At 47.4% G+C, this 23,639-nt stretch overlaps 1 protein-coding gene across 3 annotated transcripts in view; it reads right to left on the bottom strand.

Moving 5' to 3' along the window:
- Positions 1–23,639, bottom strand: part of LOC142578023 (uncharacterized) — an 82,116-nt gene that overhangs the window by 23,344 nt on the left and 35,133 nt on the right. For 2 of the 3 annotated variants that reach the window (XM_075687449.1, XM_075687450.1), the window contains exon 5: positions 6,468–6,590. The exons of the other annotated variant lie outside the window; for it this stretch is intronic. In XM_075687449.1, coding sequence (XP_075543564.1) covers positions 6,468–6,590 — 123 coding nt within the window. The remainder of the gene's footprint in view (positions 1–6,467; positions 6,591–23,639) is intronic. 3 annotated transcript variants of the gene reach the window in all.

The following is a 23,639-nucleotide window of genomic DNA, read 5'->3' as shown; positions in this document are numbered from 1 at the left end:
CTGAGCCAGAATCAACCTCGCAGGGGCCTTCAGAAGACGACCTCCAGCCTGGATAACAGCAGTTACGCAGGAGCACAAGATTGCGTCGGGAACCCTGTCGATACCCGTTGCCAGATGAAACTTCTAGACCTTCTCATCATTAAAGAGGAGATGTGGCCATATCACGCTGTTATTCTGATAGCGCCCAGACTGTTAACACGTGACGTCTACGTCACCCCTTTCCAAGTGTACATATATCGCTCCCTCCCATGAATAAGGCACTTTCGTTACCGGACCGCCGGCCGGCCTACACTTCAGACCACCTCCAGGTAACCAAATGCATCGGATCCTGTCGCATATTTACTGGCCTGTCAGTTGTTGCGTTTAGGGTCCATTGCATTGAGTAAAGATTGTCTTGGATAGAACAGCCGTGAAGATGGATTGTATTTCTTCAGAAGGTGAGTTACTTGGAAACGCTGGTTAGTAGCCACCGATTTCAATATGCTTACGTCAGTAGTTGAGTCCTTTCGCTGCAGAGCGAATTGAGTAGGTGTATTTCTTCGTGGTGAGGGAACAAACGCGAGTTAATGACTTCTTAGTTGCAATCAAGAAAAAGAAATGGGCAGGGCATGAAATGAGCAGGGAAGGCAACCGATGGTCATTAAGGGTTACGGACTGGATGCCAAGAGAAGGGAAGCGTAGCAGGGGGCGGCAGAAAGTTAGGTGCGCAGATCAGATCAAGAAGATCAAGAAGTAAGGGATAGAAGAAATTCCAATCAAGTTAATTCATGAACTTGGCTCAAGAAGCAAGGAAACGCTGCTAAAAGCATTGAAGGCAGTCATAACAAATAAGAAAATTCTACACAGCTCGAAACAGAGCAAAATAATTCGGTTTATAAAGGGGAAGGCGATACGACGAAGCTAAAATCCTTCCGACCAATTACGATAACATCAGTTATATATATAGGCTGGCGATGCAGGCGGTGAAATTAAATATGCAATCATGGGCAGAAAGTAATGGAATACTCGTAGAACTTCAGAACGGGTTCAGGAGTGGTAGTCGCTTAGATGATAGCCTTTTCGTGCTTACCCAGTGCATAGAAATATATTTCTGTATTTAGTCTTCCTGGACATAAGCCATGCATACGACAACGTGAACAGGGAACTCCTGTGGAACATATTAAAAGATGAAGGTATCGGTCGTGAGGTAATTGATTTCCTACATAAAATATATCAAGAAAGTAATGTAGAAATAACATGTAGAATTAAGAGTACGACAACTGTCGGGGCACACAAAGGATTAAGGCAAGGTTGTCCTGTATCGCCGCTGCTCTTCATGCTTTATATAATAAGTATGGAAAGAAGGATACAAGGACGCAATCTAGGGTATAATCTGTCCTACATATTAGGCGGAAAGGTTGATGAGCAACGACTACTGTGTGTAATGTATGCGGACGATATTGTACTGTTAGCAGATAGCCAGGAAGCTTTCCAAACTCTGGTTAATTATTGTGGAGACGAAGAGACAGTCTAGGTCTCAGTTTTAGTGCAGCTAAGTCCGGTAGGATGTTTTTCAATGATACATCTGATCAGGAGCTTACAATACAAGGCGATGAAATACCCTCAGTGGCCGAATAGAAATACCTCGGGGTATGGACAAGCAAAGGGCAGATGTACACGGAGAAGCACGAATAGGCTCTCATAGCAAAAGGGCGAAGAGATGCCGGGATAATGAAACAGAGGGCATTGTGGGTGTACAACAGGTATGAAGTACTGAGAGGTATTTGGAAAGGAATAATGGTGCCGGGGCTTACTTTCGGGAATGTGGTCCGGCGCTTAAGGGGAGAAGTTCAGTCGAAACTAGAAGTTAAACAGAGCGCTGCTGGAAGATTAGCACTAGGCGCCCACGGGAAAACCACAAACAAGGCAGTACAGGAGATATAGGCTGGGCATCGTTCGAAGCATGGGAAGCTCAGAGTAAACGCCTATACGAAAAACGCCTGAGGAAATCGGACGATAACAGGTCGGAAGCTAAGGTATTTAAATACCTATACAGAAACAGCATTGACTCACAATGATGGAAAATAACAATGGAGCTAACCAGCAATTATGCCAGATACGAGGGCGGAAAAAGACAGAGCATTAAACGACAAGTCAAAAACGCGGAAGGTAAAAAATGGATAAACACGGAAGGTAAAATGTGGTTAAATTCAATGGAAAAGAAGCATAGTGTTGAACTAAATCGATACTGGAAACAGCAGATCAGGAAGCAAGTGTTTTATCATAACTCAAAAGGCAGTGCCCTACTCTTTGAAACTGGGTCAGGATGTCTTAGGAGGCACTGCTATAAAAAGAAATTTACCGAAGAAGACGCATGTGTGTGGTAAATCTCTAGAAACAATTGAACACCTCGTACTAAAATGTGATGACATCCATACCGATGTAAATATGTGGTGGAAATTAGCAAAAAGCGATTGGAAGATTGGTGGCTCAAAAGCAGAGACGCGACATAAGGTTAAGAGTGTAGGAGTAATTAAGAAAATGGCGAATTTTAATAACTTACAACAGTTAAACAAAAATAAAAAGCTGAGCATGGTGGCAACTGCCATAACCCGTTTCAAAGGAGACGGTCCTACCTTCTATCCATCCATCCATGAGCTTGTCACAGCTTACCCTGTGAAATAGTCATCCTTCGAAAAATACGGCACCTTACACGGGCAGGAGCACGACAACAGGCTCGTAGTTTTCCTTATAATTGGCCGCTTGTATCATAGTTCTCGGTGTGAAGAATGACAGGAAGAATGACAGGAAGCTGTATACACCCGAATAACTTTTAAAAATAGCCTCTTTTTTACTTCTATAGCGTTCGAACTATTTCTTTAAAGGAAGTTACCGACTATAGGCACCTTGGTTTGTGGATCAATAACATATAATCAAGGCCTTCTTTGGCCAAAGCATATCTACTCTGTGACGGCTGATTGCCTGCAAGCAAGCTTTTCTTTTTTCTAGAGGTCCTCTTTGAAGCTTGTCACAGCTGCCCTCCGTCTCCTCGCGCATAAGCCTATCATTTGCCCACTAATAGAATATGCGGTTTTAATTTGTGATAAACTCAGACAAATAATACGCAGTTGAATAAAGTTCCAATGAAGCCATTAACTTTAATTTATCATTCGTGTGCGCGAGCATAAATTGGTAAGTTATTTAAGCGAACTGTATTGTCTTCTATTACAGAAAGAAATCTCTTCTACCACCGACAACTATCCTTTCAAATAGTGCGAGGGCCGCATAACATAGATAGTTCAAGTGTTTTGATGTACTCCACGGACTATGCGACCCGGCTACATTATCCTTTCACCAATAAGTCATCATGTACTTGAGATAACTACTTCAAGTATTCGTAATTTCATAGAACTATAAAAGATTGGAACAACTTCAGCAACGACATTGTAAAACAGGACTCAGTGCCGTCGTTCGAAACCCTCCTCATTACATGTCCGGCCCATGCCCATTTCTTTTTCTTGATTTCAACTAAGATGTCATTTACCCGCATTTGTTGCCTCACCCAATCTGCTCTTTTCTTATCCCTTAACGTTACACCCATCATTCTTCTTTGCATAGCTCGTTGCGTCGTCCTCAATTTCAGCGGAACCCTTTTCGTAAGCCTCCAGGTTTCTGCCCCATATGTGAGTTCTGGTAACATACAGCTGTTCTACACTTTCCTTTTGAGGGATAATGGCAACCTGCTGTTCATGATTTGACAATACCTGCCAAACGCACCCCAGCCCATTCTTATTCTTCTGGTTATTTCAGTCTCATGATCCGGATCCGTGGTCACTATCTGCCCTAAGTAGGTGTATTCCCTTACCACTTCCAGTGCCTCGCTACCTATCCTAAACTGCTGTTCTCTTCCGAGACTGTTAAACATTACTTTAGTTTTCTGCAGATTAATTTTCAGACCCACCCTTCTGCTTTGCCTCTCCAGGTCAGTGAGCATGCATTGCAATTGGTCCCTTGAGTTACTAAGCAAGGCAATATCATCAGCGAATCGCAAGTTGCTAAGGTATTCTCCATCAACTTTTATCCCTAATTCTTCCCACTCCAGGCCTCTGAATACCTCCTGTAAACATGCTGTGAATAGCATTGGAGATATCGTATCTCCCTGTCTGACGCCTTTCTTTATAGGCATTTTGTTGCTTTCTTTGTGGAGGACTACGGTCGCTGTGGAGCCGCTATAGATATATTCCAGTGTCTTTACATATGGCTCATCTACACCCTGATTCCGTAATGCCTCCATGACTGCTGAGGTTTCGACTGAATCAAACGCTTTCTCGTAATCAATGAAGCTATATATAAGGGTTGGTTATATTCTGCACATTTCTCTATCGCTTGATTGATAGTGTGAATATGGTCTATTGTTGAGTAGCCTTTACGGAATCCTGCCTGGTCCTTTGGTTGACAGAAGTCTAAGGAGTTCCTGATTCTATTTGCGATTACCTTAGTAAATACTTTGTAGGCAACGGACAGTAAGCTGAGCGGTCTATAATTTTTCAAGTCTTTGGCGTACCCTTTCTTATGGATTAGGATTATGTTAGCGTTCTAAGATTCCGGTACGCTCGAGGTTATGAGGCATTGCGTATACAGGGTGGCCAGTTTCTCTAGAACTATCTGACCACCATCCTTCAACAAATCTGCTGTTACCTGATCCTCCCCAGCTGCCTTCCCCCTTTGCATAGCTCATAAGGCTTTCTTTACTTCTTCTGGCGTTACCTGTAGGATTTCGAATTCCTCTAGGCTATTCTCTCTTCCACTATCTTCGTGGGTGCCACTGGTACTGTATATATCTCTATAGAACTCCTCAGCCACTTGAACTATCTCATCCATATTAGTAACGATATTGCCGGCTTTGTCTCTTAACGCACACATCTGATTCTTGCCTATTCCTAGTTTCTTCTTCACTGTTTTTAGGCTTCCTCCGTTCCTGAGAGCCTGTTCAATTCTATCCATATTATACTTCCTCATGTCCGCTGTCTTACGCTTGTTGATTAACTTAGAAAGTTCTGCCAGTTCTATTCTAGCTGTAGGGTTAAATGATTTCACATTGGCGTTTCTTGATCAGATCTTTCGTCTCCTGCGATAGCTTGCTGGTTTCCTGTCTAACGGCGTTACCCCCGACTTCTATTGCGCACTCCTTAATGATGCCCATGAGATTGTCGTTCATTGCTTCAACACTAAGGTCCTGTTCCGGAGTTAGAGCCGAATACCTGTTCTGTAGCTTGATCCGGAATTCCTCTAGTTTCCCTCTTACCGCTAACTCATTGATTGGCTTCTTGTGTACCAGTTTCTTCCCCTCCCTCCTCAAGTCTAGGCTAATTCGAGTTCTTACCATCCTATGGTCACTGCAGCGTACCTTGCCGAGCACGTCTACATCTTGTATGATGCCAGGGTTCGCGCAGAGTATGAAGTCGATTTCATTTCTAGTCTCACCATTCGGGCTCCTCCACGTCCACTTTCGGCTAACCCGCTTGCGGAAAAAGGTATTCATTATTCGCATATTACTCTGTTCTGCAAACTCTACTAATAACTCTCCTCTGCTATTCCTAGAGCCTATGCCATATTCCCACACTGACTTGTCTCCAGCCTGCTTCTTGCCTACCCTGGCATTGAAGTAGCCCATCAGTATAGTGTATTCTGTTTTGACTTTACCCATCGCCGATTCCACGTCTTCATAGAAGCTTTGGACTTCCTGGTCATCATGACTAGATGTAGGGGCGTATACCTGTACGACCTTCAATTTGTACCTCTTATTAGGTTTCACAACAAGACCTGCCACCCTCTCGTTAATGCTATAGAATTCCTGTATGTTACCAGCTATTTCCTTATTAATCAGGAATCCGTCTCCTAGTTCTCGTCTCTCCGCTAAGCCCCGGTAGCACAGTACGTGCCCGCTTTTTAGCACTGTATATGCTTCTTTTGTCCTCCTAACCTCACTGAGCCCTATTATATCCCATTTACTACCCTCTAATTCCTCCAATAACACTGCTAGACTCGCCTCGCTAGATAACGTTCTAGCGTTAAACGTTGCCAGGTTCAGATTCCAATGGCGGCCTGTCCGGAGCCAGGTAGTCTTAGAACCCTCTGCTGCGTCACAGATCTGACCGCCGCCGTGGTCAGTTGCTTCGCAGCTACTGGGGACGGAGGGCCGGGGTTTGATTGTTGTATTCATATGGGAGGTTGTGGCCAAGTACTGCACCAGGGTGGCCAATCCTGCTCTGGTGAGAGAGTGCGTTACCGGTTCTGGTCACCGGGATCAGGCCGCACTCCACTTATTTTACACTTATTGTCTGTCTAGGTATTTGTTCGTTTTTTGTGAAAATTGTGCATCCACCCAGCTGTGATCATTAAAAGAGGTCCTAGTATTTATAAGTAAAAAAAAATAGTTCCACGTCACATCTTCAAAGGTAAGAGATATTTTAGTCATAGCTACTTACATTATGATTTCTGCCTTTTGCTTTATCTTCACAGCCCAATGGAATTTCAGTATAAATACATTTTTCACCCTGGCAAGTGCCGTGTTTATAGTCATTTTCACCATTGTACCCTTCTGTTAACACCTGGAAAGAATATGTTTGCAAAGAATTTTCCACAAGCTCTCGGTAGTTAGAACACTACTATCATTATGAGGGAACTTATTTAAGCAGGTAATTAGTAATCTTTGACATAAAAGAACAGCGTGCCACACTCGCCTCGTCGACAATAATTCCGTGGCTTTGACGAAGTGGCAGTGCTTCGTGATCACAGAAGATAACCTTATTAATTGATTAGGACCACTGCTTGAGTTGCGTTCGCAGCTTGCGCTGTTTTAGATACATTTACAAAAGTTTGAGAGCGCAGTGTGACAATCAAAGTTGTGAAATGTTTTCTTTTGTGCATGCTTGAAAGAACCCCACAGTGGGCCCCATTGGAACTTTGACTTGTTCACGGAAAGCTGTACATCGCAGTTAACGGCGTCCTCTAATCGAATAGTTTCTTAAAAGGCTTAGTACCAGTAGAGATGGAAAGGTGATCTCTATAACCATTCCGTTTCTTCTATCGCTCCTCCACAATGCTGACCGATGTTCAGGGCATGTGTGACGCGCTAAGCAATAACGGTGCAGTCAACATGCTTGACTCACCTTGGTCAAGCAATCTCTCTCTCTCTCTCTCTCTCTCTCTCTCTCTCTCTCTCTCTGTCTGTCTTGTAAGAGACGACAGTGGCGCATAAGCCCATTAACGCTGATGGAAGGTCGTGAGGCTGTAAACATAAGCAATTTCTTTCCTGCGCCAGCGTCGCTCGGTCCATGGATCAACAGGTGAAAAGAATAGTTCGCCGCTGAGGTGGACTCTGATTTTGCAGGGGCCATTTATACCGAGATTGAAGCCGTCAAATAAAGCGGGCGTCGTACGGGCTTCCAAAGGCAGTATACCTTCACGGGGGTTATACAATTTGACACCGTGAATTGCGTTCTAGCAACTCTTGAGATCTTCTTTGCACGCATCAGTGTTTACACGAGCCCAGTAGCGACCTCGGGTATGTAGCACGCAAAGTCGGCGCAAATAGATGGTGAAGTCTGGATGTCAACAAAAAGAAAGGAAACAATGAATGCAAAGGTTTAGTGTCGGCCGGAGATAAGAAAGAAACGCAGAGTATCCTGTGCATTGTTGAACAGCGTCGTTATAGGCAAGCGTTACAACCAGAATATCACTGAGCCTGCGATGACTTTTTCACGGTGTTGGAAGCTCGCAGAACTTCACCAAACGTGTTTGAGAGAACTGCCTTGCCGTGCCCGTTCAAAAGAACACAACCTACATGAAACATGTAGGTCGCTTGTTACAAGTTGGCCGCGGCAGTCACTTCTGGTATACTCCCTCACCGAACTGAGGCAATTTCGGCGTACGGGATGATGCAGTCCACAGCAGTCACAATACACCGGTTGCCGGTAGAAAGCCGTAAAGGTAAATTCCTATAAGAGTGAAGGGAGCTGCTGTACAAGGAAGTCACTGTAGTTTCCCAGAGGGTGCAGTGGTAGTTCGCTTGCGGCGTTGAGAAAGAGGACACGAGGCGACATTTCCAGCAGCGCCGGTGTGAAGACTTGGATAAGAGAATCGGCTGCGTAGGTGCTCACGGGTTTTCAGGTAACCCAAGTAGCCAGACATCGGTACCTCCTAATAGTCCTGCTGAAGTTCAGCATCCAGAAAGCGCCGAACGCCGGGAGCCTATCGATGGCTCACCTGGGGGAAAGTGTAGCGTCAGGGAGCGCTGTGGCCTAATTTGAAGAGTTTCAGCTATCTACGAAGCCTGACGTTTGGTTGAAATAAAACACCACTGAGACGTTCAACATTCAGTGAGGCCGTATCAATGATAAAAAGCGTGCTGGTGATAATTAAGCACAAGAGGGTGGCTTAATGACATGACACAAGAAAGCGATAGGTAAAACTGACTACGCGGCATTCGTGCAGCCAAGTTGACAGTGTGCTGCGACGTGATCTAAAGATGGAGGTAATGGGCACGTTGAGGAAGTGTCGGAGTCTTGTTGCTTCCGTCCGAACTTACAAATGACATCTGAATCACATGCTTGTAATCTGAGAATCTAGCGACCAACGTGTTCTGACACGTTTTTGAGCATCCACAACTAACATAAGGCAGCACACGACACAACTAACATAATAGGAAAGCTTTAAAGATTTAACCTTTCATATAAAAAAGCCTAAATTTACCCGCCATGTCACCTGTAAATATTAGTATCAAGTCCACATACGCATTTTATCTTTATTTTTATTCTCTTTTTCTCCCACTCTCCTCTGGAATATTTTAATCACATTTCCCGTCCCTGTACAGAGTAGCATGCAAGCGGTTGTATACCGGCCGGCAAAATGCTGTTTTTTGTAATAAAGAGTCCCTCTCTATCTCTGCATCTCTCTCTCGTTCGCTCTCTGGAATCTAGTGTGCCATCACAGGGCTTCCGCACGTCACTCCGGTTGCGAGTTTAGGGGCAGAAGCACAACTCAACAGGATTCATGAACCGGGGTATCAACGCATCTCTTCTCCCGCATTCAAGTGAGTGAAAACTTTATTCAAAATGTCCGGCGATTTGGGCGGGCTGGGGCCATAAGCACCCCAGTCTAGGTGACAGCCTCGAGTCCTTGTACACCGGCGACTTCCTCGGCGTACCGGCCGGCCCACAGTGAATCGGCGAGGTCGTGGCTGAGCAGAGCCGCCTCCCAACGCGCCCCGCGGTTCGACACAGCCATGTCAACCCCCTTCGTCGGGGACTTCTGCTGCTCGCTGCCGGTGCATTCCCACTGCATGTGCTGCAGCGTTGCTCTGGCTCTGCACGCTTTACACTCGTCGGATGAATGATGATGACAAGATGTATTTATTGAGGGATGGCTCGAAAGCCTATAATGGGGAATAGGAATAAAGGTCGGGGTAGCAGAGGCGAAGGATCACCGGATTCGGATAAGTGTGCGTCTGCAATTCCCTCCAGACAACCACCTGTTTCTTGTTTAGTTTGGCGTGCGGTGCTGGGTATTTGAGTCTGTTCAATCCCCAGTGTTGTGTGATCTGTAGTGTTGCGTGATGTCCCTGAAAGTGGTCATGCGATCCCCCCACGTCCACTCCCGCATCGCTCTCGCGGTAGGCGAGACCTCGGCACTGCCGGCGGGCACCGCGGTGTGGGCCGCCTCGTTGCCCAGGAGCGTAGGTTCCGTCTAGGCGGGGGTCCATATGAGGAAACTGCCGCTTTTGCGACAAATATTGCCGTCTTGAATTCGGAGAATGTGGGTCACTTCCCGAGAGATCTCGCCGCTAGCGTACCGTACAGTGCGGGATATAGGTCGAAGGTGTTTTAAAGAATACTACTAAATGTCACCCCTCGACTTATATACCGGCCCTTGGCGCAACCTGAATAGTCGTCTGGCAACATATAGAAGCGCGGACCTTTCGGCATCCGCATCGTTATTGCCTCCATGGTGACCGACGCCGCCCAACGTTGACGTGGCCTACGCAGCTGGAGAGACGCCATCTTACCTTTTTATGCAGTAATCATTCCTGGTGTTATCTTCCCGACAACCCACAAAATGAGTACTAGTACTCGACATCAGTTCACCGCGGTGTTGAAAAAGAAAGTGAACGAATATGCTGAAAAGCGTTGGAACATATCTGCCCAGCGGCCCTTTGGCATCTCGGAAAAAAGCGTCCGTACTGGCGAACTCCGCGCGGTGCACCAGGAGCTCAAAGACAAGGTGGCGGATTTCGTCCGCGAGCATCGTGCCAGATCCTTGCCAGTGACAGTGGAACTCATCCGCATCAAAGCTATCGAGATCGCCCAGAATCCGGGTTGTCCAAAGAACAATTCATGGGCTCCATTTACTGGGTTCGTCGCTTCATGCGACGCAAGGGATTCACACTTCGACGGCGCACATCAATTAGCCAGTAGATGCCAGAGGCATACGCGTACAAGCTGGTCCAATTCCAGCGCTATGTTATCCGTCCCTAGCAGCAGCATGGCTACATGTTGGGAGAAATCGGCAACGCTGATGAAACGCCGGTGTGGCTCGACGTGTCGTCGTCTACCACAGTGTGCGAACGCGGCCCGAAGGAAATCAAGCTTCTTTCAACGGGGAACGAACGTTCGTGCTTCACGGTGATGCTCACGTGTACTGCAGACGGCAGAATGCTGCTGCCATAAATAATCTTCAAGCGGAAGACGCTGCCGAAAGAGACTTTCCAGCGGGATGTTGTCGTTTGAGTGAACGAAAATCGCTATATGGACGAGGCCTTCATGCTCAACTGAATCAAGACCATCTGCAATCGGCGACCCGGCGCACTCTTGTGGTGTCCGATCACGCTCGTCTTGGTTGCCTTTCCGGGGCACTTCGCGACGGGAGGACGGAGCTCGCAATCATTCCAGGAAACATGACGTCAACATTTCCGCCACTGGACGTCGTGCTCTGCAAGCCCTTTAACAACCGTGTCCTTGAACAGTATAATCAGTAGATGGCCGGTGACAAGCCGACAACCCCAACCGGCAGGCTGCGCAGGCCGCCTCTAGCCACTGTGGCCACATGGGCCACACAGGCTTTGTGCTCGCTGCCCGACGATATGGTGGTGCGGGCATTCAAGAAGTGTAGCATTAGCAACTCCTTGGACGGCACCGAGGATGACATGTTGTGGGACGCAGCCAATCAGAAACAGTCGTCTTCGGACGAGAGTTCAGACAGCTCGAACGAATGAGCAGGTGACGAGTTTGGCGGCGCCAGTAAATAAAACAGTTTTGTGCATTATAATTTTTATGTTGACTTCTTTGCTTCAATGTAAGGGGGTCTACCCATATTCCGCCTCGACCTATATTCCGCATTATAGGGTAGTTGCGTATCGCTGCCAGCCAGTCGCTTATTGTTACCTTGGCGCCCATGGTGGTTACCACGAGGGCCATAGCCGCTTTCTCGGCCTCCCCCGTCTCTTCTGTGCGTATCGTCACGCTCGCGACGCAAGTTCCACTGTGATCCAAGATTGTGGCCGCGAAACCGCGCCGCCGCCCGTAACGGGCTGCGTCTACGTAAACGGTTTCTTTGCTGCTGCAGTATTTCTTTGGAGTCTCGCACGCGCCTGTTGCGCAGGCCGGCGTGATGCGTCGGGTGCATGTTCTCGGGCAACGGCGAAACGACGATGCGCTCGCGAATCGGTGTGGGTATCGCGAACTTTTCGTTGTGCAGCGTGTGGTAGCTGATGCCCACATCTCGAGAATGTGTCGCCCGGTTCTAGTCTTTGCCATACGCTTGTACTGCGCGACGTTGTGCCTTCGTTTATCTTGTATAGGGTATTGTGTAAACGCAGTTCGAAAAATTTATCTGTGCTGGTAATGATCGGCAAAACAATGGCACGTTTGTACGCCTTACGGATGGATGGTCTACCTTGGTTTGTTCGGTCACCTGCCACTTGAGGTAGGAGGCGACGTAGTTTATGTAACTGGTTACGAACGCCTGTACCAGACGGATGGTATTGCGTTCCTTCATTCCACTATGTCGATTTGAAATGCATTTCCGCAGCCGGATTGTTTCATCGACCACGCGCTCTGGTCTGCGTACGGTTTTCCCGTTGTGGCCGTAAATCGACAGGTGCAATCCCAGTATCCTAATATTTTGAACATGCAGGATGACGCTGCCGTCCGATGTGACTACTGTAATTTCACTTCCTGCGCACTCAGGTTCGGAATCGGCGTCCTTGGATTCGCGGTCCCTGCTCATGGGTCTGTAGAGCAGGAGCTCTCATTGGACCACGGAGCATTCGGGGCCGGTGTCGCGCAGATACTCCGGCACGGCGTCGGCAGCCGCCTGCAATGTTTGCTCTATGTGGCCGTCATTTCCCTCGGCAGCACAGAGCGGGATGTCATCGGCATAGAAACTGTGGCCTTCTATCTCTGCTAGTTTCCGGTGTAATCCGAGAAGAGCGAAGTTAAAGAGCATGGGCGAAATGACGGAGCCCTGCGGCGTGCCCATGCCACCTATGTTTATGTCTTGCGATTCCATTTCGCCGATCGCTATGCGTGCCCGGCGACCAGTAAGTAAGTCCCGTACGTAGTCGTACGTCCTCTCCCAGTCCCAATGCTCGAATTCTTTCAAGTATCGCGGCGCGTTTCGCGTTGTGGAACGCCTTTTTGAGGTCGAGCCCGAGTATCGCTTTTGTGGATCGCGTGGGAGTGTCTACGGTGTGGTGTTCGAGGTGAATCATGACATCCTGCGTGTAAAAGCCCTGACGGAACCGCAGCATCATGTGTGGTAGCATGCCTCGGTCTTCGAGGTGGTTGGTAAGGCGAGCGAAAACCGCGTGTTCCATGACCTTGTCGACGCAAGACGCAAGGGACATTGATCAAAGATTGTCGATCTGTAGCCGCTTGCTCGGTTTTGCCATCATATTTATGCGCGCCGTTTTCCACAAGCCCGGTACTGCACCCGCATTGTAGTACCAGTTAATGTAATCCGTCAGCCGTTCTACCGACACGTCGTGGAAGTTACGGAGCGTGTTATTGGCTATAACGTGCGGGCCCGATGCCAATTTTCTGTTGAGCTTGTGCAGTACCGCCCTCACCTCTGCTACGCTGAAGTCCTCATCTAGCTGCGCGTTACGCTCCCCCTCCCCCGCGTACGCCGCATTCGCGACGGGGCCAGCTGCCTTGATGTAACGAGTTCGCCCGGCTTCTAGCAAATCTGCGGACGTGCCTTCGTAATCGTGTGCTAGCCTGTTGATCTTATACGCGTGCGCTGATTTGCTTTCCTCGGGATCCAAGAGATGCCGGAGGAAGTGCCATGTCTTGGCCATTTCTAGCTGGTTCTCCATGCCGTTGCACGTCTCCTCCCATTGCGATTTGCATACCTGCAATGCATGGTCTTCTATGTGCCGGTCTAGCCGTGCTATGTGTCTGCGCAGCGTTCGATTCTGTTGTTGACGCTTCCACCTGTCTTGCGTGCTGAGCTTGGCTTCCCACATGTGTAGGAGTTCACTATCTATCACCACGAGGCCTGCTTCCCGCGGAAATTCGTCCCCTCCCTGAGCGTCGGGGTCCAGCTTTCGATGTCGTCGATTGCCGCGCTGCCGCGGTTCTGCTCTTTCCTGACTTTGCTAAACGCGTGCCATTTCACCAGCCGATAGTGGTTGCCCCTGGTGCCGAGCCGATGACCGTGGTGGCGGCGGCGCGGTCCCGTGTCTACCTGGATCTCGATCACCCAGTGATCGCTACCCAGACCCCCCTTCGTATTATTCCACCGCGCGGCACTGACGTTCTTCCTAAGCGTGATGTCGGGCGAAGTAGCATGGAGCATTCTACGGAAGCATGGAGCAACGTGTACCAAATAAATGCAATTATGACACAGAAGAGTACATCTTTTTAGAGGCTACAGAAACTCGCAAATGGACAGAATCCTACAATCTGTAATGATAGTATCATAAAATATAAAATACACTCCGTAACATGAGCAAAACGTGAACAAGGTGAATGCAGGAGCCAACATTTCGACAAGTGGACTTGTCTTGCTCAAGGCAACGTACGCTTTCGTCGCCACAGTATATGTAGGTGGGGTTCTTCTAAAGGGGAGAGGGTGTGAGGCGGGAGGGTGCAGAAACGAGGAAAGGTGTGTTAGTGTGTCGAACTGAGAGGAAAGCAACGCGGGCATCATCATCATCATCATCATCATCAGCCTGGTTACGCCCACCGCAGGGCAAAGGCCTCTCCCATACTTCTCCAACAACCCCACCCGCCGTGGTTGCTCAGTGGCTATGGTGTTGGGCTGCTGAGCACGAGGTCGCGGGATCGAATCCCGGCCACGGCGGCCGCATTTCGATGGGGGCGAAATGCGAAAACACCCGTGTGCTTAGATTTAGGTGCACGTTAAAGAACCCCAGGTGGTCAAAATTTCCGGAGTCCTCCACTACGGCGTGCCTCATAATCAGAAAGTGGTTTTGGCACGTAAAACCCCAAATATTATTATTATTAATCCAACAACCCCGGTGTGATGTGTGGTGCGCGACGTGGTGTGGGGCTCGGGACGGTCGAGAGCAGACGACGCTGAGTGCACGCACGCCGAGCTGGAAGGAGGAAAAACGACGACGCCGAAGAGCGCGCGGCACGTGAACGCGCGGCGCAGGAAAGACAACAAAAGGAAAAAAGCAACCAATTAGAAAAGACCACGGGGCGTCGGGCAGCCAATCAGTAAATGCCAAATCGGCCAGACCACGACAAAAAGCGTGGTGCGCTGGCAGAACGGGGGCGACACGCAAGATGACACGCAGGGAGACGCCGGGGAGACGCCAGGAGAGTCCCAGGAAACGACGGCAGGAGGAGGTCAACCACCGGATCGGGCGTTGAAGACGGGCCGTCGGGTTCCGGACCCGAGCCCACCAGGACTTCACCCGCCCGGGGCCTCCTGCCAACCTGTTCCTGTGCGTCGCCCGTCTACCTGAGCGTGCCGTCGGCTCCTCAAGGCCGGTGAGCTTGTGCGCCAGGTGGCAGGACGAGAACAGTCGGGCTTCGGGCCCGAGTTCTACGCCAGCTGCCCGGCCAGAACGCCACCCCCGTCTGCCGTGCCGCCTGCTGCCCGAGGCCGGCGTTCGAGCTTCCGTGCCCGTGGGCGAGAGGGGAGCAGTCGGGCTACGGGCCCGAGCTCTCCGCCCGGCCAGAACGCCGCCGCCGTCCACTCCTGCCACCCAGCCGCCAGCGTTACCTCGCCTCACCAGAGCTGGCGCGCTCCCGGCGCCCGGTCGGTCAACCTACGCCGCGACCTTTGGTGAGGCCGGCGCCACTCCTTCTGCCAGCTTGTCGCCGCGTTGCCGCGTCGAGACTGCGACGTGTCCCCGCCCTCGTGGCCAGCCCGGACTAGCACCCTCGTTAAAGCCCTAAGTGTGTTCCTTACCGCAATGTTTTTTGGAGTGTTTATTTTATGCATGCTTTCTGTTTCTTTCTATTGACTTTTTGCCTTTTTAGTTTGATTAAAAGTCTTTGTGTGTGCGTCCAAACCAACGGCTTTGTCCTCAATTGTGTTCTCGGAGGCTCCGCCTAAGAGAACCAACCGAACCATTGAGAACACGAACCTTTGCCCATAAGTGGGTCATCACACCCGGTCATGTACTAATTGTGGCCATGCCGTCCCTGCAAACTTCTTAATCTCATCCGCCCACCTAACTTTCTGCCGCCCCCTGCTACGCTTCCCTTCCCTTGGGATCCAGTCCGTAACCCTTAATGACCATCGGTTATCTTCCCTCCTCATTACATGTCCTGCCCATGCCCATTTCTTTTTCTTGGTTTCAACTAAGCTGTCATTAACTATCCCGGCCACGGCGGCCGCATTTCGATGGGGGGCGAAATGCGAAAACACGCGTGTACTTAGATTCAGGTACACGTTAAAAACCCCAGGTGGTCAAAATTTCCGGAGTCCTCCACTACGGCGTGCCTCATAATCAGAAAGTGGTTTTGGCACGAAAAACGCCAAATATTATTATGTCACTAACTCGCGTTTGTTCCCTCACCCAATCTGCTCTTTTCTTATCCCTTAACGTTACACCTATCCTTCTTCTTTCCATAGCTCGTTGTGTCGTCCTCAATTTGAGTAGAACCCTTTTAGTAAGCCTCCAGGTTTCTGCCCCGTACGTGAGTACTGGTAAGACACAGCTATTATAAACTTTTCTCTTGAGGGATAATGGCAACCTGCTGTTCATGATTTGAAAATGCCTGCCAAACGCACCCCAGCCCATTCTTATTCTTCTGATTATTTCCGTCTCATGATCCGGATCCGCCGTCACTACCTGGCATAAGTAGATGTATTCCCTTACGACTTCCGGTGCCTCGCTGCCTATTGTAAATTGCTGTTCTCTACCGAGACTGTTAAGCATTACTTTAGTTTTCTGCAGATTAATCTTTAGACCCACTCTTCTGCTTTGCCTCTCCAGGTCAGTGAGCATGCATTGCAATTGGTCCCCTGAGTTACTAAGCAAGGCAATATCATCTGCGAATCGCAAGTTACTAAGGTATTCTCCATTAACTTTTATCCCCAATTCTTCCCAATCCAGGTCTCTGAATACCTCCTGTAAACACGCTGTGAATAGCATTGGAGATATCGTATCTCCCTGCCTGACGCCTTTCTTTATTGGGATTTTGTTGCTTGCTTTATGGAGGACTACGGTGGCTGTGGAGCCGCTATAGATATCTTCCAGTATTTTTACATATGGCTCATCTACACCCTGATCCCGCAATGCCTCCATGACTGCTGAGGTTTCGACTGAATCAAACGCTTTCTCGTAATCAGTGAAAGCTATATATAAGGGTTGGTTATATTCTGCACATTTCTCTATCACTTGATTGATAGTGTGAATATGGTCTATTGTTGAGTAGCCTTTACGGAATCCTGCCTGGTCCTTTGGTTGACAGAAGTCTAAGGTGTTCCTGATTCTATTTGCAATTACCTTAGTAAATACTTTGTAGGCAACGGATAGTAAGCTGATCGGTCTATAATTTTTCAAGTCTTTGGCGTCCCCTTTCTTATGGATTAGGATTATGTTAGCGTTCTTCCAAGATTCCGGTACGCTCGAGGTCATAAGGCATTGCGTATACAGGGTGGCCAGTTTCTCTAGAACAATCTGTCCACCATCCTTCAACAAATTTGCTGTTACCTGATCCTCCCCAGCTGCCTTCCCCCTTTGCATATCTCCTAAGGCTTTCTTTACTTATTCCGGCGTTACCTTCGGGATTTCGAATTCCTCTGGAATATTTTCTCTTCCATTATCGTCGTGGATGCCACTGGTACTGTATAAATCTCTATAGAACTCCTCAGCCACTTGAACTATCTCATCCATATTAGTAATGATATTGCCGGCTTTGTCTCTTAGCGCATACATCTCATTCTTGCCAATTCCTAGTTTCATCTTCACTGTTTTTAGGCTTCCTCCGTTCCTGAGAGCATGTTCAATTCTATCCATATTATACTTCCTTATGTCAGCTGTCTAACGCTTGTTGATTAACTTCGAAAGTTCTGCAAGTTCTATTCTAGCTGTAGGGTTAGATGCTTTCATACATTGGCGTTTCTTGATCAGATCTTTCGTCTCCGGCGATAGTTTGCTGGTATCCTGCCTAACGGAGTTACCACCGACTTCCATTGCACACTCCTTAATGATGCCCACAAGATTGTCATTTATTGCTTCAACACTAAGGTCCTCTTCCTGAGTTAAAGCTGAATACCTGTTCTGTAGCTTGATCTGGAATTCCTCTATTTTCCCTCTTACCGCTAACTCATTGATCGGCTTCTTATGTACCAGTTTCTTCCGTTCCCTCCTCAGGTCTATGCTAATTGGAGTTCTTACCATCCTGTGGTCACTGCAGCGCACCTTGCCGAGAACGTCCACATCTTGTATGATGCCAGGGTTAGCGCAGAGTATGAAGTCTATTTCATTTCTAGTCTCGCCGTTCGGGCTCCTCCACGTCCACTTTCGGCCATCTCGCTTGCGGAAGAAGGTATTCATTATCCTCATAGTATTCTGTTCTGCAAACTCTACTAATAACCCTCCTCTGCTATTCCTAGAGCCTATGCCATATTCCCACACTGACTTGTCTCCAGCCTGCTTCTTGCCTACCCTGGCATTGAAGTAGCCCATCAGTATAGTGTATTCTGTTTTGACTTTACCCATCGCCGATTCCACGTCTTCATAGAAGCTTTCGACTTCCTGGTCATCATGACTGGATGTAGGGGCGTAGACCTGTACAATCTTCATTTTGTACCTCTTATTAAGTTTCACAACAAGACCTGCCACCCTCTCGTTAATGCTATAGAATTCCTGTATGTTACCAGCTATATTCTTATTAACCAGGAATCCGACTCCTAGTTCTCTTCTCTCCGCTAAGCCCCGGTAGTACAGGACGTGCCCGCTGTTTAGCACTGTATATGCTTCTTTTGGCCTCCTAACTTCACTGAGCCCTATTATATCCCATTTACTGCCCTCTAATTCCTCCAATAGCACTGCTAGACTCGCCTCGCTAGATAACGTTCTAGCGTTAAACGTTGCCAGGTTCATATTCCAGCAACGCGGTGCACAAGGTCAAAGCTCCGTAAGCTCCGTAACTCCGTAACATAGTGTGTTTAATATGTGACATTGCATTCAAGTAACCACAAACTCGTATGTCCGACTAATATCAGTAGCGTAAAAATACTTCTCGCAGACACGCACATGCTTGGAGTCGAAGCTAAAGCCTTTGTTTCCTGTCGTGGTAGGCACGTACCCAGGATTTCTTTCTTTTCTTTCTTTTTTTTGGGGGGGGGGGGACGGGCAACCCCAGGTAACTTTCCTATGCAAATGATTGAGGTGGAGGTTCTACCTTTACTAGTACAAATGTGAATAACGCCCGCCATTCGCCACAAAGACGCGTAAACCTGCAAAAGAGAAATGAAATAAGGTGTACCTCACAGGTACGCCTGGGAGATACACCTCTCATTTACTTGCCGAACCAGGAACCACGTGAAATGGACTCGCGCAGAAAAGAAGCGTAAAATAAAATTTAGTATAGTAGAATACAGCCTAAAAAGACAGCAGTTGGCAACCAAGGCACACGGATCGTGCGGGGTTGCGTTACTCCGCCAGCCAATCACAGAAGCAAACAAAATCGTCGTCATGCGGCGTTTTCAATATGGCGTCGTACTTGATACCTCTAGAGCGTCTGCTGTTCTTGAAGAGCCTTTTCATCAGTGGAAGCAATGAAGTATGCAATATACATGTACAAAGTGTATTGAGTCTGAGCACTGCACTATTCAAAAGTCTGCGGTACAGCTTATTTCACTGCTGAAGCCGTTTTACTCATGAACGTTCACTTCCAACTGAAGGGAAACTTGACAATAAATAGTTGCAACGAAGGACGCATCTTATTTCAGTTCAATAAGGAATTACGTTTTCGCCATTCTGCTATAATAGGCGAGGGAAAACATAAAATTACACGCTAGTAATTTTATTTTTGTAGTTACCGACTTATTTGGGTAACAGGAAAAGTTTGAAGTATGAATTATTTGTAGCCTTGCGGAGGAACAGTGGCTGGCGGTTATGAGCGCGTGGGCGAGGCTTCACTGCTGAATTAAGCTGCATCCGACTATAATCGCGTTTTTTGAATTAGCTCTGGCAGAATTATACAGAAATATTTATTCACGGAACAATAACAGTTCTTTTGCATCCCTCGTTTACTGATCTGCCGAGTAAAGTGCCAAAACTGACTCATATTGTTATTTGGGTAGTTGCGCAACGATGCGCGGCCGCCAGTCCCGTACAACCATGTACAGCGCAGGACACGGGGGTTTTAGACGCACTGCGCCCACCGCGGACGGTTAGAAAAACACCTATACATAGGCACAGCAGAGAATTAAGTGGGTACGTCAGGCGGCTCGTCTGATTACTGTAGAAGCATCATTCAAGATGCACGGAATTATTCTCACTTCCGGCGCCATTTTCTCTACTTCCTTTTCAAATAAATAGATGTTGGTGCATAAATATTTTCATAAACAATGGTTAAATTCCTTACTTTTCGCTTTTCCTTCCTGTTTGGCTGTTGCCCTAATTGGTTGTCTCCCTTAATACATCACTTAATTTCTCAACTCCCTGCGACTCCTGTTTCCAGTTGTCAGTTTTGCACGAAAAGTGCTGCACAATTGGGGAAAACCTGATGAGGTAACGGGTGACAGTCATATTCTTATAGGTTTAAGGGTTATTGCATGGTTTGATGGCGGACGCTGCCTGGTATTATTTTATTTTCCATCTTATCTAACCCATATCGCGTGTATACGGTTTCGAGGATCTGCCAGCGTCGCGGCGAGCCGTCGGTCCAGGAAATAATGAAGCGAAAGGAAAAGGTAAACGCAGCTGTTCTTTTTTCTCCAGCCGTAGCTCGTTCCACTCGAACCGAATCCCTTTCCTGGTCCCTGGATCAGTTAAAACAAAGAAAGTTCAACTAACGAAGCAACAGCGATGCGCGTGGCCGTTGAATAGATGGTGACAACTGAACGCATGTCAAGTTAATCGCGCGGGCACCGAATCGATCAAAATACTGGCCTTCACACCTCAGGAGATTCCTATAACTACAGCCATCCAAAAGGGGTGAAAAAGGCAGCAAAATGTTGACCGCCTAATTCACACACTCTACCACGTAAGCGTGAGTGTGCTTCACAACGTAACATCAGCGCGAAAGAAATATTTTCGGACAAAGGCAATTGTATATGTGTTGTGGCTTATAGCGCAAAATACAAGTTATATATGCACATGGTACACGCATAGTTTGGGCATCACTCAGAATGTCGTGGATGCTATCAGTTTCTGCGAGGTTCCACGTGTTGTGGACCACTGTGCTGCGAAAATACATCCGTTTAACATAGACAACTATTAGTCCTCAGTATCCTTTCACCTTACAAAAAAATGTGTTTACATTCAAAGTGGTGCAAACATTTTGCGGAGATCTAAAATGCTCAGCTATTACAATCTCCCATGCCCAGCATATTTATTATATGCACTAAAATTTATTATATACATAGTGGTGGCTATTAAAGTTTTACCTCTTTAATTCCGAAGCTTTTGATAAACTGGTAATACATGAGTACAAATCACAGAATCAAATTATGTAATTAACACAATTTTTAAAACGATCATTTCCAACTTTACAGCGCCTGTTGTAAAAATAAATTCACTAATTAATTCATAAGCATATCCACCCAGTAGGAAAAATGGACCGAACCAGTCCCACGATGACTGCCGACGGTAGTGTGATTAACATGCAATGAATTTTGCGACACAAGGTATTGATGAGGGCACGTTTATTTGGTATCTCTAGTTGTCATATTGAGAATTTCGTTGCTTCGGTTATAGGCGACATACGCTCTTTGGCATCGGCTCACATTGATATGACTCTCGCGTGCCAAGGTTAGCCATAAGCATTCCCTCACGGCGATGAATGTGTGATGACAATGCAGTGACGACGTTGAAATGATGACAAAGGAATAACATTGTTGGAACGACGAAGCCGATATGACGATTGCTATTGGACGACTACGGTATTACGACAACCGGATGACAAAGCTTGAGTGGTGAAAGTGAAATAACCAAGAAGACGCGATGATGACGATGGCGTGAAAACATCACCACAATCATTAATGAATGTCAACGGCAGTTCGGAAAACCGTAAGTGGCACCTCACAGTACCGATGCTTACAGTGTCCTAATGACGGCGGGCTGGTGAGCATGGCATTAAGGTTTTCAAGCACGCGACCTCAAGCAATGCCATAGCCGTAGTGCAGCCGCGGACGGCACAGACGTGTTCATTTCTTGTGCGGTCGCTTTCGTAGAGTCGCCTCGACACTACGGTCATTTAGTGCGGCTTTGTGTCTGCACGCCCTGGGTTAGTTGTCCGTTTTGCACGTTTACACACTATTTATTTTTCAGTGAAGCTGTTAGCCTGTGCGTTGTCGGCATTTTTCATGTCCGTCAGGGTACAAGAATTGTCATCATAAACACTCATCAACACTCATCAACATCAACATCAATCATCAACATCATATCTGCTTACAACAAAAGTTGCAAGTAGATATGATGTTCATGTTGCTTTCACTGCTCTCAATAAGCTAGGTAAGACATGCGCTGCCGTGCAGAGGAAAAAGGAGCAGGTAGAAGGCAGAAAAAGAACAGATATTTGTCGAGTGAAGCACAATAAGAAAAACAGTTTTACTGACTGTCGTGTCGATGTGGTTTATAAAGTTCCGTTTACCTGTGGCCAGTTCTACGTAGGGCTAATATCAATCAGAGGCTAATGGAACATAAAAGTTCGTTGACCGGTGGATCGCCTTCTAATGTTTTTCAACATTGCCAATATTGTAACTGCACTCCAGAATTAGATGAATACGCGATATTGTACATGCACAAGAATGAAGATACGCGTCTTATGGTATAGGCTTGGCATATCTATAATGGTGGAAGTGCGTGCGTGAGTTAACTTTCGATTACTTTACATAAGGAAGACTAAGTGCCTTAAAGGCTATCTCTCACATAGACGGGCACATGTACCCGACTGACACGTGGTGATACCATTCCAGAGCTTGCGCAGATGAGTTTTGTGTCTTTCTTTTTCGCCTCAGTGCTCCCTTCCGTTGATAGTCGGCGTTCGTGTTGTCCACTTCTCTTGTGTCCTGTCTGCACACCTCACCTTTTTTGCATAATGAATGTGAAGTGAACAGCGCATACATTTATTGGAATCACCCATACAACGTACGCTTCAATAAAGAATGAGCTCAAAGCAACCATGTGTCATCATCAGAAATTGCTGATGCCCCCGTAAGCAAACAAGAAATGCCATGGCTAATACCCCCCTGAAGGCACAAGCTGCGAGCGCCGGCCAACGCGAAGCTAACGGTGCATGCAATAATTGAAATCACCTATACAACACACAGATAAGTATAAATTTCAATAAGAACGCAACATCGAAACAAGCATCTGAACCATCAATAAAACATTGCATACCCCTTCATCAGTTGTGACGGTTTTGGAACAGGCTCGATGGACATCCACTTTCGTAGCACCGGGATGGCAAATCCCTTTTTTTCCAAAATAGCACAAACCTACCCTACCAAAACTTGCACTTAAATTTATCCATTTTGTACGAAACTAGTGTCGTGCCTTGCAGTAGCATTTCCTTGACTTCTGAAGTCGCATTTGCCTTCTCCCATCCTCCTCCCATATAGGGGAGCTGTGTGCGAGGAGTGGCAAGGCTGTTATTTATTCTTTTGTTGGATGTGTCGGTTTTACCCGTTCTCTGCCTCCTATCTACCATTCTAGCGACTTCCCCTCGGGGATGTTGCACGTTATAGTACAAAAGAATGCGCTTAAGCCTCTGCAATGCTTTGGCTGGGTGTCTCGAATAATTACAGCAGTCGGGAGGGTATTGAGGCGACGCTAAAGGAACTTCAAGGGGCATTCCCACCACCGTCAATTTTAAGATTCAAACGAGTTCCTCACGTCACATCTACTCTCTTACAATCTCGTGCCGTTCAAGGCACGCTTTGAACCAATTCCAGAGGCGACATTAAAGAAAAAGACAGCTGCAGCAGCGATAGTGGGAAAG

Source organism: Dermacentor variabilis, chromosome 4, assembly GCF_050947875.1.
Source record: "Dermacentor variabilis isolate Ectoservices chromosome 4, ASM5094787v1, whole genome shotgun sequence".
NCBI classification, from domain to species: Eukaryota; Metazoa; Arthropoda; class Arachnida; order Ixodida; family Ixodidae; genus Dermacentor; species Dermacentor variabilis.
This window is presented reverse-complemented; position numbering and strand designations above follow the sequence as displayed.